At 37.5% G+C, this 13,233-nt stretch overlaps 1 protein-coding gene across 4 annotated transcripts in view; it reads right to left on the bottom strand.

Annotated features, from left to right (window-relative positions):
* Positions 1-13,233, bottom strand: part of PHF14 (PHD finger protein 14) — a 161,718-nt gene that overhangs the window by 142,877 nt on the left and 5,608 nt on the right. For all 4 annotated transcript variants that reach the window (XM_058832675.1, XM_058832678.1, XM_058832677.1 and 1 more), the window contains exons 3-4: positions 5,596-6,245; positions 1,235-1,379 (exon numbers count right to left, since the gene is read on the bottom strand). In XM_058832675.1, coding sequence (XP_058688658.1) covers positions 1,235-1,379; positions 5,596-6,245 — 795 coding nt within the window. The remainder of the gene's footprint in view (positions 1-1,234; positions 1,380-5,595; positions 6,246-13,233) is intronic.

Genomic DNA, 13,233 nt, shown 5'->3' with positions numbered 1-13,233 from the left:
ACCACAACAGGTTCAAGAGTTAAAAGTACACATGGCCACACAATGTAAGGCACATGAACAGCAGGACAGGAATTCCATCCTGAACAGCAGGACAGAAATTCCATCCTCGGTTTCTTAAGTGATGTCAAGCAAAGAACTGAACTACATCCCAATGCATGAATATCATCATCTCATCTATCTTGCATGAGAAAACTGAAGTGTAAGAGATTTATAAAAACACTTCCTACCTAGAAAGACATTCTAAACACGTCAAAAAAAAAAAAAAAATTAAATTAAAGGAGTCACATTAAATAAATGCCTTGTACACTTATGAAGAATGAAAGCCTATTTTCTTTTTATTTCAAGAACTGAAGTAGTTTAATCTCACTTTCCTGGGAAAACTTTTTAAAAAAAGTGGTGAAATCCTAAAATAGTACAGGATATGAGTAAAAAAGCCCCAACCTGATTAATGAGAAAAAAAAGTTTTGTGTTTTAACAAAAGAGGTGTGCCTCTCTGTGTTAGTATCTCCCCTACCTTCCAATCTGCAGAGAAATAGCAGCAACACAATACAATCTCGTATTCCATGTAAAGTTGTTAAAATTCAATACATTCATCTAAATTATTATTCTGGAGTATTTCTTTAAAATCAGATTGCCTACATTTATTACACACACACAGAGTCCAGGTTTTGAAGGAATCAGCAAAACTACAACTTGAGTATATTCTAACTCGAAAATTCCCCTGTTTTAAAATGTCAGTGAAAATTATGGGGAGGCTCAAGACTAGCTGTTTTCACTTATAAATAAATGCCATGGAGAATACCTCTCTTCTTCCCCTTCTCTCTGCTGCTTTGGTACAGCAAAAATGTAGGTGAAATAACCTTTCTTTTTAGAAGGCCTCCTGTTCTCATTATATAATATCTCAATTATGCAATCAAATTCATATACTGAAATAGATAAGACAAAACACATTAATAGAATATCCTAAAGCACTGAAAATACAGTATATAGCTCAAATATTTGCAAACTGTCATTCATTGCATCAGTATCTGTACACTATGTCCCATCCCACAGGTTCTTGTATTTGCCTTGCCAAAGTAGAAGATGGGTGTTACACCACTAAAAAAGATCAATGCAGTATAACAAAAAAGTATCACCCAGCACTGAAAGGTTTTGTTTGAAGAAAGCAAGTCAAAATTTTATTAAAAGCAAAGCATATGCCTTCCTCTGCAATGAGAATGAAGGGTTGTATTACCTTCATGCACTGTTATTCCACAGTTGTCACACTGGATTATTTCATCAGCATCTTCACTGTTATCTCCAAGACAAACACAACAAATCAAAATATGGTCCATTTTCTGGGAACTCCAATTCTGAGACTTCTCAAGGATCAATGAGTCCTAATATTGAAAAACAGAGACACATGGATTATGCCAGGAACTTCAATTTTATTTAAAACAAGCAAAAGATCTGTTATTTGCTCAATTTTTGAACAACAATCAAAAAACCATGGAACATTATTTTTAAAAGGCTAGAAGCTTCTTTGGTGTCAAAATGCTCAAACACTTCCTCCATGAATACAAGAGCTGGGATGCATGGATCTCAATGCAGCCTATAGACCTGTTAAGATCCAGAGGTCAGAGAGTCATTTCCTCAAGGCAGAAACATATGTCTTTGAACCACTTACATTCTACAAAATGGAATACCTAAGAAACCATTTAAAATCAAAATTTAAAAAAAGGCCAAAGGTGATTTTCAAATGTTCCAACATTCCGAAAAGTTACTTCATCTTCTTAAAATTTAAAAAAATCAAATGGATCTGAAAAATCCAAGAATACACAGCTAATACAAGCCTGCCAGGTTTTCACTTACATAACATAACACATTATTAACTCTGTATGGTTTTGTTTTAATGCAAATTTATGTCTATCTGTGCAAAATCATACGATTTATTAAAACTGTATGCTCTTCTGATTATATACAGGAGTAAGGATTTGCTCTGTTCTGACAACCTACACTATGAACCATGGCTCTTAAATAGATTGCGGGTTTTTGTGGGGAATTTTTCTAAGAAAACACAGAGAAATGCTTCATAAACCAAACAAAGTTATATGTCAAATTAGTTTTCTTAATGAACACTGCCTTCTTACTATTCTCATGGTGAGATGGAGTCACTGTGTCTTCTCCAGTTTCACAGCCTCCATACATACTCATTTTTATACTTGAGCTTGAACTACCTTTACTGGTAATATGAAGGCATATAAGGAAGTATGAAAATAAGCACAGTAGTGAAAAATAACCACTGCAGTACAAAGAAACAGCAATAGTTTCAAAGCAGAGGCTGAGAGCTTAATGGTACCATTCAAAATGTCAAAGATGCGAAAATATTCCAAAACTGCTGTGGCATCCAAAAAAAAAAATTTTAGGGTGAAAAATGCTCTCTCAAACATTTTTTTTCTAATTCCAATCTCCTATTTATCAAATACAGCACCAACAATACTATGTCTAAGGGAACATGAGCTAATGTAGAAGTAGAAAAGAACATTCACAGTCACTTTGCTTACAGGAAGATAACTAAGTGTGAAAATTAGAAGATTCTCTGATACAGAGTTCAGACTTACATACAATCTCTTCCAACATCCTCCTTTTAGGACAAAGCATTTTGAGGAAAGCAATAAACTTGGACATTACTGCAGCCCATCATTACTCAAAATACCCATGTTTAGCTTACCATTCTTATCCTACAGATAGGAAATGACAGTGGACACTCCCTAACTTTGGCAGATTAACTGTGCTACAGCACAGAATTCACCAGTGTATGTCACAATTCTACAGAGATCTGCTTTTTCTGACAGTACCTTTGATTTAAACTGTTACTTGGCTTCACTGAGATAAGTTTAAAATGGTAATCTCTACTGCTATAGAAGCCCAAGGTCTGGTAATTTAAAAAAAAAAAAAAAAGAAAACCAAAGTATTACTTTAAATTAAGAGACAGAAATGTAAAAACACCGAAATAACACTGATACAGAGCCTCGCTGTCTAGGCAGTAAGATAATATGCAAACATGGACCAAAAAAAAATGGAACAAACAAGCAATAATGAAAGGGTACTAAATTTTTGTTCTAATGTTAACCATTAAGGTTCACCTCATGTGAAGACAGCTACCAGCTCAGACAAAGCAGCTGAGCAACTTATATTTTTATGCAGGCACAGAGAGGGAGTGATCTGGAAAGTGTGCTGCTCTCCTCTGCTTTTAGTCTATGTAAGCACTTGAGAGACTCATCCAAAACATGGAAACTTTTAAATATAATCATAACTGCTGCAACTCCTGAACAAGTCATGCTCCCTGCTAAAGTGGGAGAAACTATTTCAGCTGGATCACTGTGTAACTCCCATTTCTGCGGTGTTAATGAAGAAAGTGAGCTTTTCAAGCCATATGCCCACAGACTTCTAACTTTAAAGGGAAAAAAATAAAAAATACAATAACCACCTCACTGAGAATAGAAGAGTCCTATAAAGAGGTAATAATGATAAAAACGGAAAAGCACAATTTACCTACTAATGATGCATTACCTCAGGAAAGAAAGCTCAGTTTGCATTCTGTGCATAATACTAGAGAAAAGCACGTAGTATATAACTACAGCACATGTTAAAATAATGTATATGCAAACCTCAAAGTACTTTCATCAAATGTGAACAAATAAGGGAAACAAGAACCACACAACCCCTCCCCAACACCCCCCAGTTTCAATCCTCCAAAAATAAGCAAAGGAAAGTAAGAAAGAATTCATATAAAGGACACTACTATATGTTCAGAACTAATTACCTGGACATTCTTTCCTAAATTTGTTATGGATTTGAACATCTAAGAACTCCATTTTCTAAAAGCTCCATTTCTGTAGTGTGATGAAATTTTTGCCAGATGTGTCTGGTAGACAAGACTTCTTTTACTCTTTTTCCATTTTCACTAACTTAAAATATTGTAGCAGTGGAAAGCATATTGTTATAATACAATGTATATTGAGTATCAGAAATCTGAAAATTACAGTCTATAATTCAGTCTATAGATACTGACTTTTGCAAAACTTCTTGATAAAGACCTACTCATGATCAGTACAGCACTTTACATGCTATAAAGATAAATTATCAGTTACAAAATTATAAACTGAACTTCAAATTTTTGAATTTTGATTTTATGTTCTGATCACTGTTCTAAATCTAAGGCAAGAACAGAATATGATATCTATGCATACTAAGAAGCTTTGAAGAAGATACATCAGAGACAGCTGTGGGTTTCTGAAACAGGTCTGTTTTACAAGCCAGTGCAAATTAAACTGAAGAACAGATCACTAAGAATGTAGCCACGTATCTCCATTCTGATATGGGAAGCAACTCTGAAAGAAAATTGCCTCTCTCTGTTTCAAGTTCTGTTCACTAGTATTGGTAGAACACTTTCAGCTCCTGAGCCAAGAAAATGCAGGTAATTGAATCACAGAGCCTTGACAAGGAAAGAAGATGCCTAAACAAAAAATTAAAAAACTAAAAAAACACAAACAAATCATAGTTTTTTTCTCCAATCCCAATTATTGCTAGTAGTCAAGACAGCAGAGGTCACTTGCAATAATATATATATATATATATATATATAAAATACCTATTAAAGTATCTAAAATGGACCAAATCCAAATATGGTTCAGTTCCCTGTCATTTTCCACGTTTAAACCAAGTTTAAAGGGAACAGTAGAACTTTAAATAATTTCATATCACTACCATTTCTAAAATGTTATGTTGACATTGTGATTATATACTGAAAACTGAATGAATATTTTATAGCAGTTCTTTTTATTTTGTTGAGAATTTTGGTATTGCAGAACATGAAGTCAGCCACAGTGACAACCTGGTATCTTAATTTTCCACAGGCACAATCTTCAAGGCAACTGTAATTGTGCATAGGGAAAAAAAGGTTACTTTATTAAACACTTATATAATACTCACATTCTGCAATCAGAAAGTATTTAATATAATAGTCATAGTACCCAAGTGTATGTATGTAGTATGGTAAGAAGTTAGTTCATTTGTGACTATTATAAGCAAATCCAACATAAATGATCATAATTATTCTATTTGATTTTAAGCCCAGCATGAATGGTTTTTTACTTAAAATTCTTCTGTAAATGAACTTTGTTCAGACTTTGATGTTTGTCACAAAGAAGGGCAAAGAATAATGCCTCATTCAGCTATTTTATGATTATGTCACAGATGCTTTAACTTTCATAACATTACAGATATGCAACATTTACACTAAAACAGGACTAGGAGTCTTGCTAACACATGTTGGCTTGCATACTGGACCTCCTATTTGTTTTAGTACTAATCCAATCTCTGTAAAGCCAAGAAAAGTCCCACTAATGACTTTAATGGCATTAGATTGGTCAAACGGTCCAAGCAAGGTTATTTAATATGCAGTGCCTATTTAGCATAATTTTTCCTGTTTCACTTATTATCGTGTGAACACAAGTCCAGCCAATCAGTTTAACTTTTAATATTAATAGAATAGCTACTGGGGAGTAGTTTCCACTTGTCAACAGATATATTATAGAAAGTTGGTTGCACTACCTCATTACTCTTGCTTTGTGAAAGAGCCAGGCTATCATTTGTCAATTCCTCATCATCTGCATTATTCCTGTTAAGAACTTTACTCTTCTTCTTCTTGGATCCTCCATCGCTAGCCGTGCTGCTATTATCTTCTTCATTACCTTCCTCATCATTGTCATCCTCATCACTTCCACTCCCATCATCTTCATCATCTTCATTATCTCCATCACTCCCCTCTTTTCTCAGTGCGTTCTTTCCTTTTTTTTTCTCAGCAGTAGGCCGCCAGTCATTGTCATCCTCACTGTCATAGTCATCCATATCATTTAGTTCTTCCATCGATACAAAATCCAGCAGAGGTCGGTTCCTGCGCAAATTCCATTTTTTTGGTTCATTTGTTTGCTCATCAGCAACAGCATCAGGTTCAGCTGCTTTCTCCTTCTCTTTCTTCTTTTTTGGCTTTTCTTCTTCATCTTCTTGCTCTTTCTTTTCAGTTTTAATTACCTCTTTGTCTGCTGTTGGCACTTCTTCTTCAGTGGAGGTTTTCACCTGTTGCTCTTCTACTTTCTCTTCTGCCGGTTCCTCCTCCAAGATATTTTCTTCTGACTCAGTACAGGAACCTTCACCACTGTCCTTAGATGCATCTTCACTCCCATGACCACTTCCTTCAGAATCTGTTGAGCATATGAAAATTTAAAAAAAGTTCCGACACAAATGTACCCCCAAAAATAAAATTTCTTGAAGCAAGTTGTTAAACAAAAGAATGATGCATGTTCCTCCCTCATAAGGTATTCCACCTATTTTTTTCAGCTGGTGTCCAAATACTGCTATTTCGAGTGCTATGTTGAGAATCTGTTAAACATGAGTGCATTTTAAGATGCCAAAAAAAAAAAAGATGGTAGAACTTATTAAACGAGCATTATATGTTCCTTTGAACTGCAGCTCATTAACAAAAAGCAGTAGCACAGAGTAATTTCCGTGTGAAGTCACATCTTAAAGAAAGCATTCCAGTTTTTAATTTCTGGAGGTGTTTTCTACATCTTCAAAATAAAGTATCTATCCAATAGAAGAGGTTTGAAATTGCAAAATGAAGAGTTTACATAACTAGTTCTAATAATAATATGGATAATCTCACACCATCATTTTTAATACATCTTTGTTTTTCTGGGTTTGAGGGCTCTTTTAATTTCCAAGGTTAGTTCACCTATTCATCCCACATAAACTATGCCTCTTTCAGCACTGCAGCTGCACTACAATGCATTAACCTTACACCACTCATATGGTACTGTCCTGTGTGTACTGTTTCATTAATTAACACATAATTGCCAACACGAGCAACAGAAAAGAACAGAGAAAGATTTTTACATAAAAAACAGACATTCCTACTATAAAGTACATGTAAAAATATTGAGAAATGACAGGTGAACTTGTTAAACTTTATAAACAGCATCCACCTTGCTATCTCTCATCCTATATGCACCTACTGCTTTTCATTTATAGTATTGTTTTAATTAAGAAAAATTCAGAAAATATTTTTTAAAAGATTAAAAAATATATATATAGTTTCTTGATCCAATGCAGAGATCAATTAGGCAGTGGCTACAGTTTCCAGTTTGCTCAAAGCCATCACCAAGTTCTGTCATATAGACACAAGGATGAAACATGTCAATACTCACAAATTAAAAAAAAAAAAAATCTTAATTGCTTTAGTTGCAACACAAAAATTTCCACCACTCAGTATCACCTTACACTGAGAATTTCTCTGCACACTCAGTTCTGTATTAAACCAAATAAACAGACACTGAGGAAGGTGTGCAGTGTGTCATTTCATATGGCATTTTTTTCCACCCCAAAGAACATTGCCAATGATTATCCAGTTGTTACTTCAATAAAATAGTCAGTTTTGCCGCCTTCTGCATATACCTGCATGTGGAAGCATTCAGTGAGATTATATGCTGCTGACAAAAAAGCATATACTTTACAGACATGCTACTGTTACTGAGTACATCAAAGCTATCCATCCCCTTACAAGCTAATAGAAACTAAAGGTTTCCAACATATGTTCTAACATTTAGAGATCCAGAAAAAACATGAGCTTTTTACAGTCTTTGATAAAAACATAATTTAGTCATTTCTCTACACCTACTAGCCTTAATTGTAGTAATCAAAGTACAAGATAATTAACTGAAGTTTTGAAAGAGTAGAACATGAGTCAGGCATCCGCAAGAAATAAAACCAGTATTAACTAACACGCAATCCAAAAAATCGTTTTTAAGTTACAATAATGTGTTTGCCTACAGAATCACAGGATGGGTAAGGTTGGAAGGGACCACAGTGGGTCTGCCTAGGATTGCATCCAGACAGTTCTTGAACATCTCCAGTGAGGAAGACTGCACAACATCTCTGGACAATCTACCCCAGTGCTCAGTCACCTGCACACTAAAGACCTTTTTCCTCAGATTCAAGTGGAACCTCCTGTGCATCAGTTTCTGCCCATTGCCTCTTGTCCTATTGCTTGGCACTGAAAAGAGCCTGGTCCATCCTCAACACCCTCCTTTCAGATACTGATAGACATGGATGAGGTCCCCTCTCAGTGGTCTTTTCTCAAGGATAAACAGGCTTAGTTCTCTCAGCCCTTCCTTGTTAAGAGACAGTACCTCCACAGAAGGACCACAAAAATGGTGAGAAGGCTACAACACTCCATGAAGACAGGCTCAAAGAGGTAGTTCAGCTTGGAGAAAGCTCCAGGGAGAACAGAGCTTATGAGAGATTTTTTACCAAGGCCAATGGTGACAGAAAACAGGGAACCAGTTTTAAAATGAAAGAGGGTAGGGTTTAGATTAGACACAAGAAACTTTTCAATGAGCATGGTGAGACACTGAACAGGTTGTTTAGGGAACCTGTTGGTGCCCCATCACCAAAAATATTCAAGGCTGAGTGGGATGGAGCTTTAAGCAATCTGGTCTACTGAAAGAAGTTTCTGACTAAGGCAGGGGTTGACTCAGATTATCTTTAAAGGCTTTTTGATCATGGGTTAGTTTATAGGATATCAGGCCTGCTGGCAACAGACAGGGCACCACAGATACCAAGAGGGGAAAAAGGATCTTTGCATAGGAGTTAGCAGGGCTCACTGAAAGAATGAACTAGATTTGGAGGAGGAAAATAATAAACCCAGGTTCCCTAGAGATATGTCTGGGGGCAGCACACCATTGTATGGGGGACAACATGCTAGAAAGGTTCTTTGGTCCATTGCTTCAGTGGAGGTAGGGAATGGAGATCCATGCAGCAGTAAAGACACAAGGGTTATTATGTGTTAGAAAACATGGACATGATGGAAAACAGTCATGGTAAGACTTAGGGCTTGCTCCCCCAAAATGTTGGTGAGATGAGTAGCCCAGCTGAAGTGTCTCTACACCAATGTACACTGCACAGGCAACAAACAGGAGGAGCGGAAAGCCACTGAGCAGCAGCAAAACTACAACATAGCTGCCACCCATGTAGACATGGGCAGCAAGTGCTGCATTGGATGGCTATAAACTCTTCACAAGGAACAGGCAAAGAAGGAGAGGTGGTAGGGTAGCCCCATGTGCTAGGGAGTGTTTTGATTGTCTAGAGTGTAATGACAATACTGTCATTTAAGGGTAAGACTCAGGGGAAAGTCCAACAAGGCAAAATTGGTGGGAGTCTGTTAAAGACCACCCAACCAGTATGAAGAGGAAAGCAAAATAGTCTATGAGCAGCTGGGACAGGTCTCACAACCACTAGCCCTCATTCTCAGAGTGGACTTCAATTTACCAGATGTCTGCTGAAAACACAATTCAGCAGAGCAGAACTGGTCCAGAATGTTCCCAGAGCGTGTGAAAGATAACTGCCTGACAGAGACAATGAGGGAAACTACTAGCAAAGACACCCCACAGGACTTGTTATTTGTGATCAGAGAAGGAGTTGCAGGTCATGTGATGACTGGAGGATGTTTTGGGCAGAACAAACTTGAAATGGCAATTTTCAGTTCTCAGAGAAGCAAGCAAGGGGGTCAGCAGAACTTCTATCCTGGACTGTTGAGAGGCTTGGTTGGCAGAGTCTCTTGGGAGGTAGTCCAGGAAGGCTGGACATTCTTCAAGGAAATCTTAGAAGCACAGGAGCAGGCCACTGCTATGTGCTGAAAGACAAGCCAGCAGTGAGAAAGACTGATGTGCCTGAACAGACAGCTGAGAGTTTTGACTGGAACTCAGAAGAACAAGGAGAATTTAAGGCTTTTGGAAGAAGGGGTAGGCAACTCAAGAGGACTACAGGGACAAGATGAGGGAGAAACTTTTTTTGCAGGGAGAAAATTATAAGGGCCAAAGACCAGACAGAACTTAGAATCTGACTACTGCCATGAAAGATAATAAATATATAATCAACAAAAGGAAGGCTAAAGACAATCTCCACCCTCTACTGAATGAGGAAGGAAACAGTGCCAAAGAATGAGGAAAAGGCCAAGGTACTTAATGCCTTCTTTGCCTCAGTCTTTAACAGCAAGATCCATTGTTCTCTGGGTATCCAATCCCTTTAAACTAGAAGGCAGACATGGGGAGCACAATGAAGCACCCAAAGTCCAAGGGGAAATGGTCAGTGATCTGCTATGTATCTCAGACACAGAGGTCTGTGGGCCCAAATGAGCCACATTCAATCATTTACCAACAATCCTGGCTAACCAGGGAGGTCCCAGATTAGAAATTTAAAAAAATGTGATACCCATCTGCAAGGGTCAGAAGGAATATGCAGGGAACCGCAGTCAGTCCTGCTAGGCAACCCTGGAAGGCCCTGGAGCAGATCATCTGGAATGCCATCAAGATGATGGAGCACTACAGACTGGGGGCAGAAGGGCTGGAAAGCTGACCAGTGGAAAAGGGTGGGGGGTGCTGGTTGACATTTGGCTTAACAACACCCACTATCTGCCCAAGTGGCCATGAAGGCCATTGGCATCCTGGTACCAGCAATAGTGTGGCCAGCTGGACCAGGGCAGTGACTGTCCCCCGGTACTCAGTACTGGTGAGGCCACACCTGAAATCCTGTGTCCAGTTCTGAGCCCCTCACTTCAAGAAAGACATTGGAGTGTGTCCACAGAAGTACAATGGAGCTGGTGAAAGGTCTGGAGTAGAAGTCTGAAGAAAAGGAGGCTTAGGAAAGACCTTATCACTACAACTGCATGAAAGGAGGGTGTAGCAAGGGTTGGGTCAGTCTCTCCTCCCATGTAACAAGTGTTCCAACAAGATGAAACAGCTTCGAGTTGCAACAGGGGGGGATTAGGTAGGGTATTAGGAAAAACTTGACAGAAAAGGCTTCTCCTCAGGGAAGTAGTTGAGTCACCACCCCTGGAGATATTTAAAACATGTGTCGATGTGGCACTTAGGGACATGACTTAGTGGTGGGCTTAGCAGTGCTAGGGTAACAGTTGGACTCTACCTTGAAAGGTCTTTTCCAAACTACACAAATCTAAAATTCTGTGATACTTCCCAGTTCTCATAAACATCTTACAAGTAATTCCTAAAGCTATACTCTCATACTAGACATATCGCAGATTAAATGCCATATGTATGCTCAAAGCAAAATGCATTTTGTATCTCATTTCACAGGTGCCAAGTGCCTGTGTGCACTATTTGTCTTACTGTAAATAAGGTAATACAAGATTTTGCCATGTTAAAATTAACTGAAATTTATAACTTTGCCTTCATTATTTCCCCACCATAATTCTATGGTAGACATTTGTTTTGATGCTTTAACTGTGCTGATGTATTTCTAAACAGTCTTAGACTTCTTGCCAATTTCAGCTTTCATTTTGTTTTGAAGGAGATCTTAGTCTTGGTATAGTTTGATCTCTAACAGCACTCTAATTTAGTAACATTGATTCTTGTACATCAATACTACACAATGCAAGATTTTAAGCAAAGAGCAAATAAACACTATTTTCATCCACTTCTTTCCTTCAATTTCTCTTTGCTTTCTGCCTGCACATTTTGCTTTCTACTCTCCTTTATACATTCATATACACACTACAAATATCTACAGTATGAGATATCTCTCCCTGAACTGAATGCATCCACTGTGATAGGGGTTTTTCTAGAAAGAGCTATTCTGTGATAACAGCAATTTTTGCAGGTCTTCTTCTGTCAACTACACTTCTACTGAGGAAGAGGCTGCAGTATACAATTTTCTCCTTGAAAGAAATGCTTAAAGAATGGCTCTTTCAAATTGGCAACCATATCATGTCATTCCCTATAGGAGAGAAGTAAAGCTACTCTAAGTGAAAGATGGGGCCAGATACATCATCAAATAGTGAAGAATACAGAGTTCCATTGAGGACAAATATGAGAGCTAACAGTTGGGAAAAAGACATCATTTATTCCTCTACACCATGTATCTTTAGCTCTACTAAGTACAACAGCAGGTGGCAGTCAAATCTAAAGAGGATAATTCTGAAAAGTACAGAACATTATGCTACAGAATTAACACATAAAAAAAAAAAAGAGTAATAAACACTCCAGTCAGCTGTGGAGTCTTGTATAATATGTATGATACACCAGACTTCAGGGTAAACCTACTGACATCATTACATGAGTCAACAACAACAACAAAATCCTCCCAGGGTTTTATGCAGGACCATTTTACAAACAATTTTAAATATGACACCCCACAATTTTTATTTTTTTTTTCAACATTCTAAGAAAATTCATGTATACAGAGAGCAAGTGCTGCACTACATCAGTACCTGGCCAACCACTCACAGGAGACAGTCTGGTTCCTCAATGCAGTATTTAGCTTAATAAGCAGCTCTTTAAAAAACAGCTTTATTGATTGTTTTGAGTGAACTCTAAAGGATAAGTCGGTTAAAGGCAATCATGGACTTGGTTTTGGACTTGCCTCTTCCACGAACAAAGCTTAACAAATTCCAAATAGTAGACAAGAAGCATTTGGAATCATTTTAGAAAATTCTTCTATTCACATCATATCCTATCTAGTTGAGTCTTCCCAAAGTGCTGAAATCTACCTACAACTACAATCAAGGATCCAGGAAAACTGAAAAGCTAAGTACACAACACAGAAAGCAACTACCAAGTTAACATTGCTAAATAATATTATTCAATAATAATCTACCCATCATGTGACAAAGAGCCTAGCTAGAGTGGCTTTCGCAATACCATCTTTTTGAGATGCAGGTGCAGTTAATGTCACTCAACCACCAGCATCTTATCTATTGATCCTTTACCCTCTGTCTCCCCCCACCACAAGGCAAACTAGCCTTTGACGATTATGTGAAATTACCTAGCAATCTCTGCTAAAACACCATGTTAAGCACCATATACAATCCCTCACCCAGGATGCCTGCATCCTGATGGATGGAAACGTGGAAAGCACTACTAAAAGTGTTTGTCAGCAGACTTTCTCCATGAATTTCCTTACAGAACAACAGCTCCAGTACCACAAAAAGTCCTTCGCATATGTGCTATACCAAACGTGCAACAGCAGCTGTACTTCCTACACATCTGATCTAAATATCATATATAAAGACTCCATAATACCTTAAGGAAATGCTTAAACTGATTAGAAAGCTACAATATTTAATAACTAAATGTAAAAAAAGTGGCAGGAAAACCTAGATCATGTTTGGAAAATAAGATT

Source organism: Poecile atricapillus, chromosome 2, assembly GCF_030490865.1.
Source record: "Poecile atricapillus isolate bPoeAtr1 chromosome 2, bPoeAtr1.hap1, whole genome shotgun sequence".
Lineage (NCBI taxonomy): Eukaryota > Metazoa > Chordata > Aves > Passeriformes > Paridae > Poecile > Poecile atricapillus.
The sequence above is the reverse complement of the archived record's forward strand: the minus strand, read 5'-3'. Positions and strand labels throughout refer to the sequence as shown.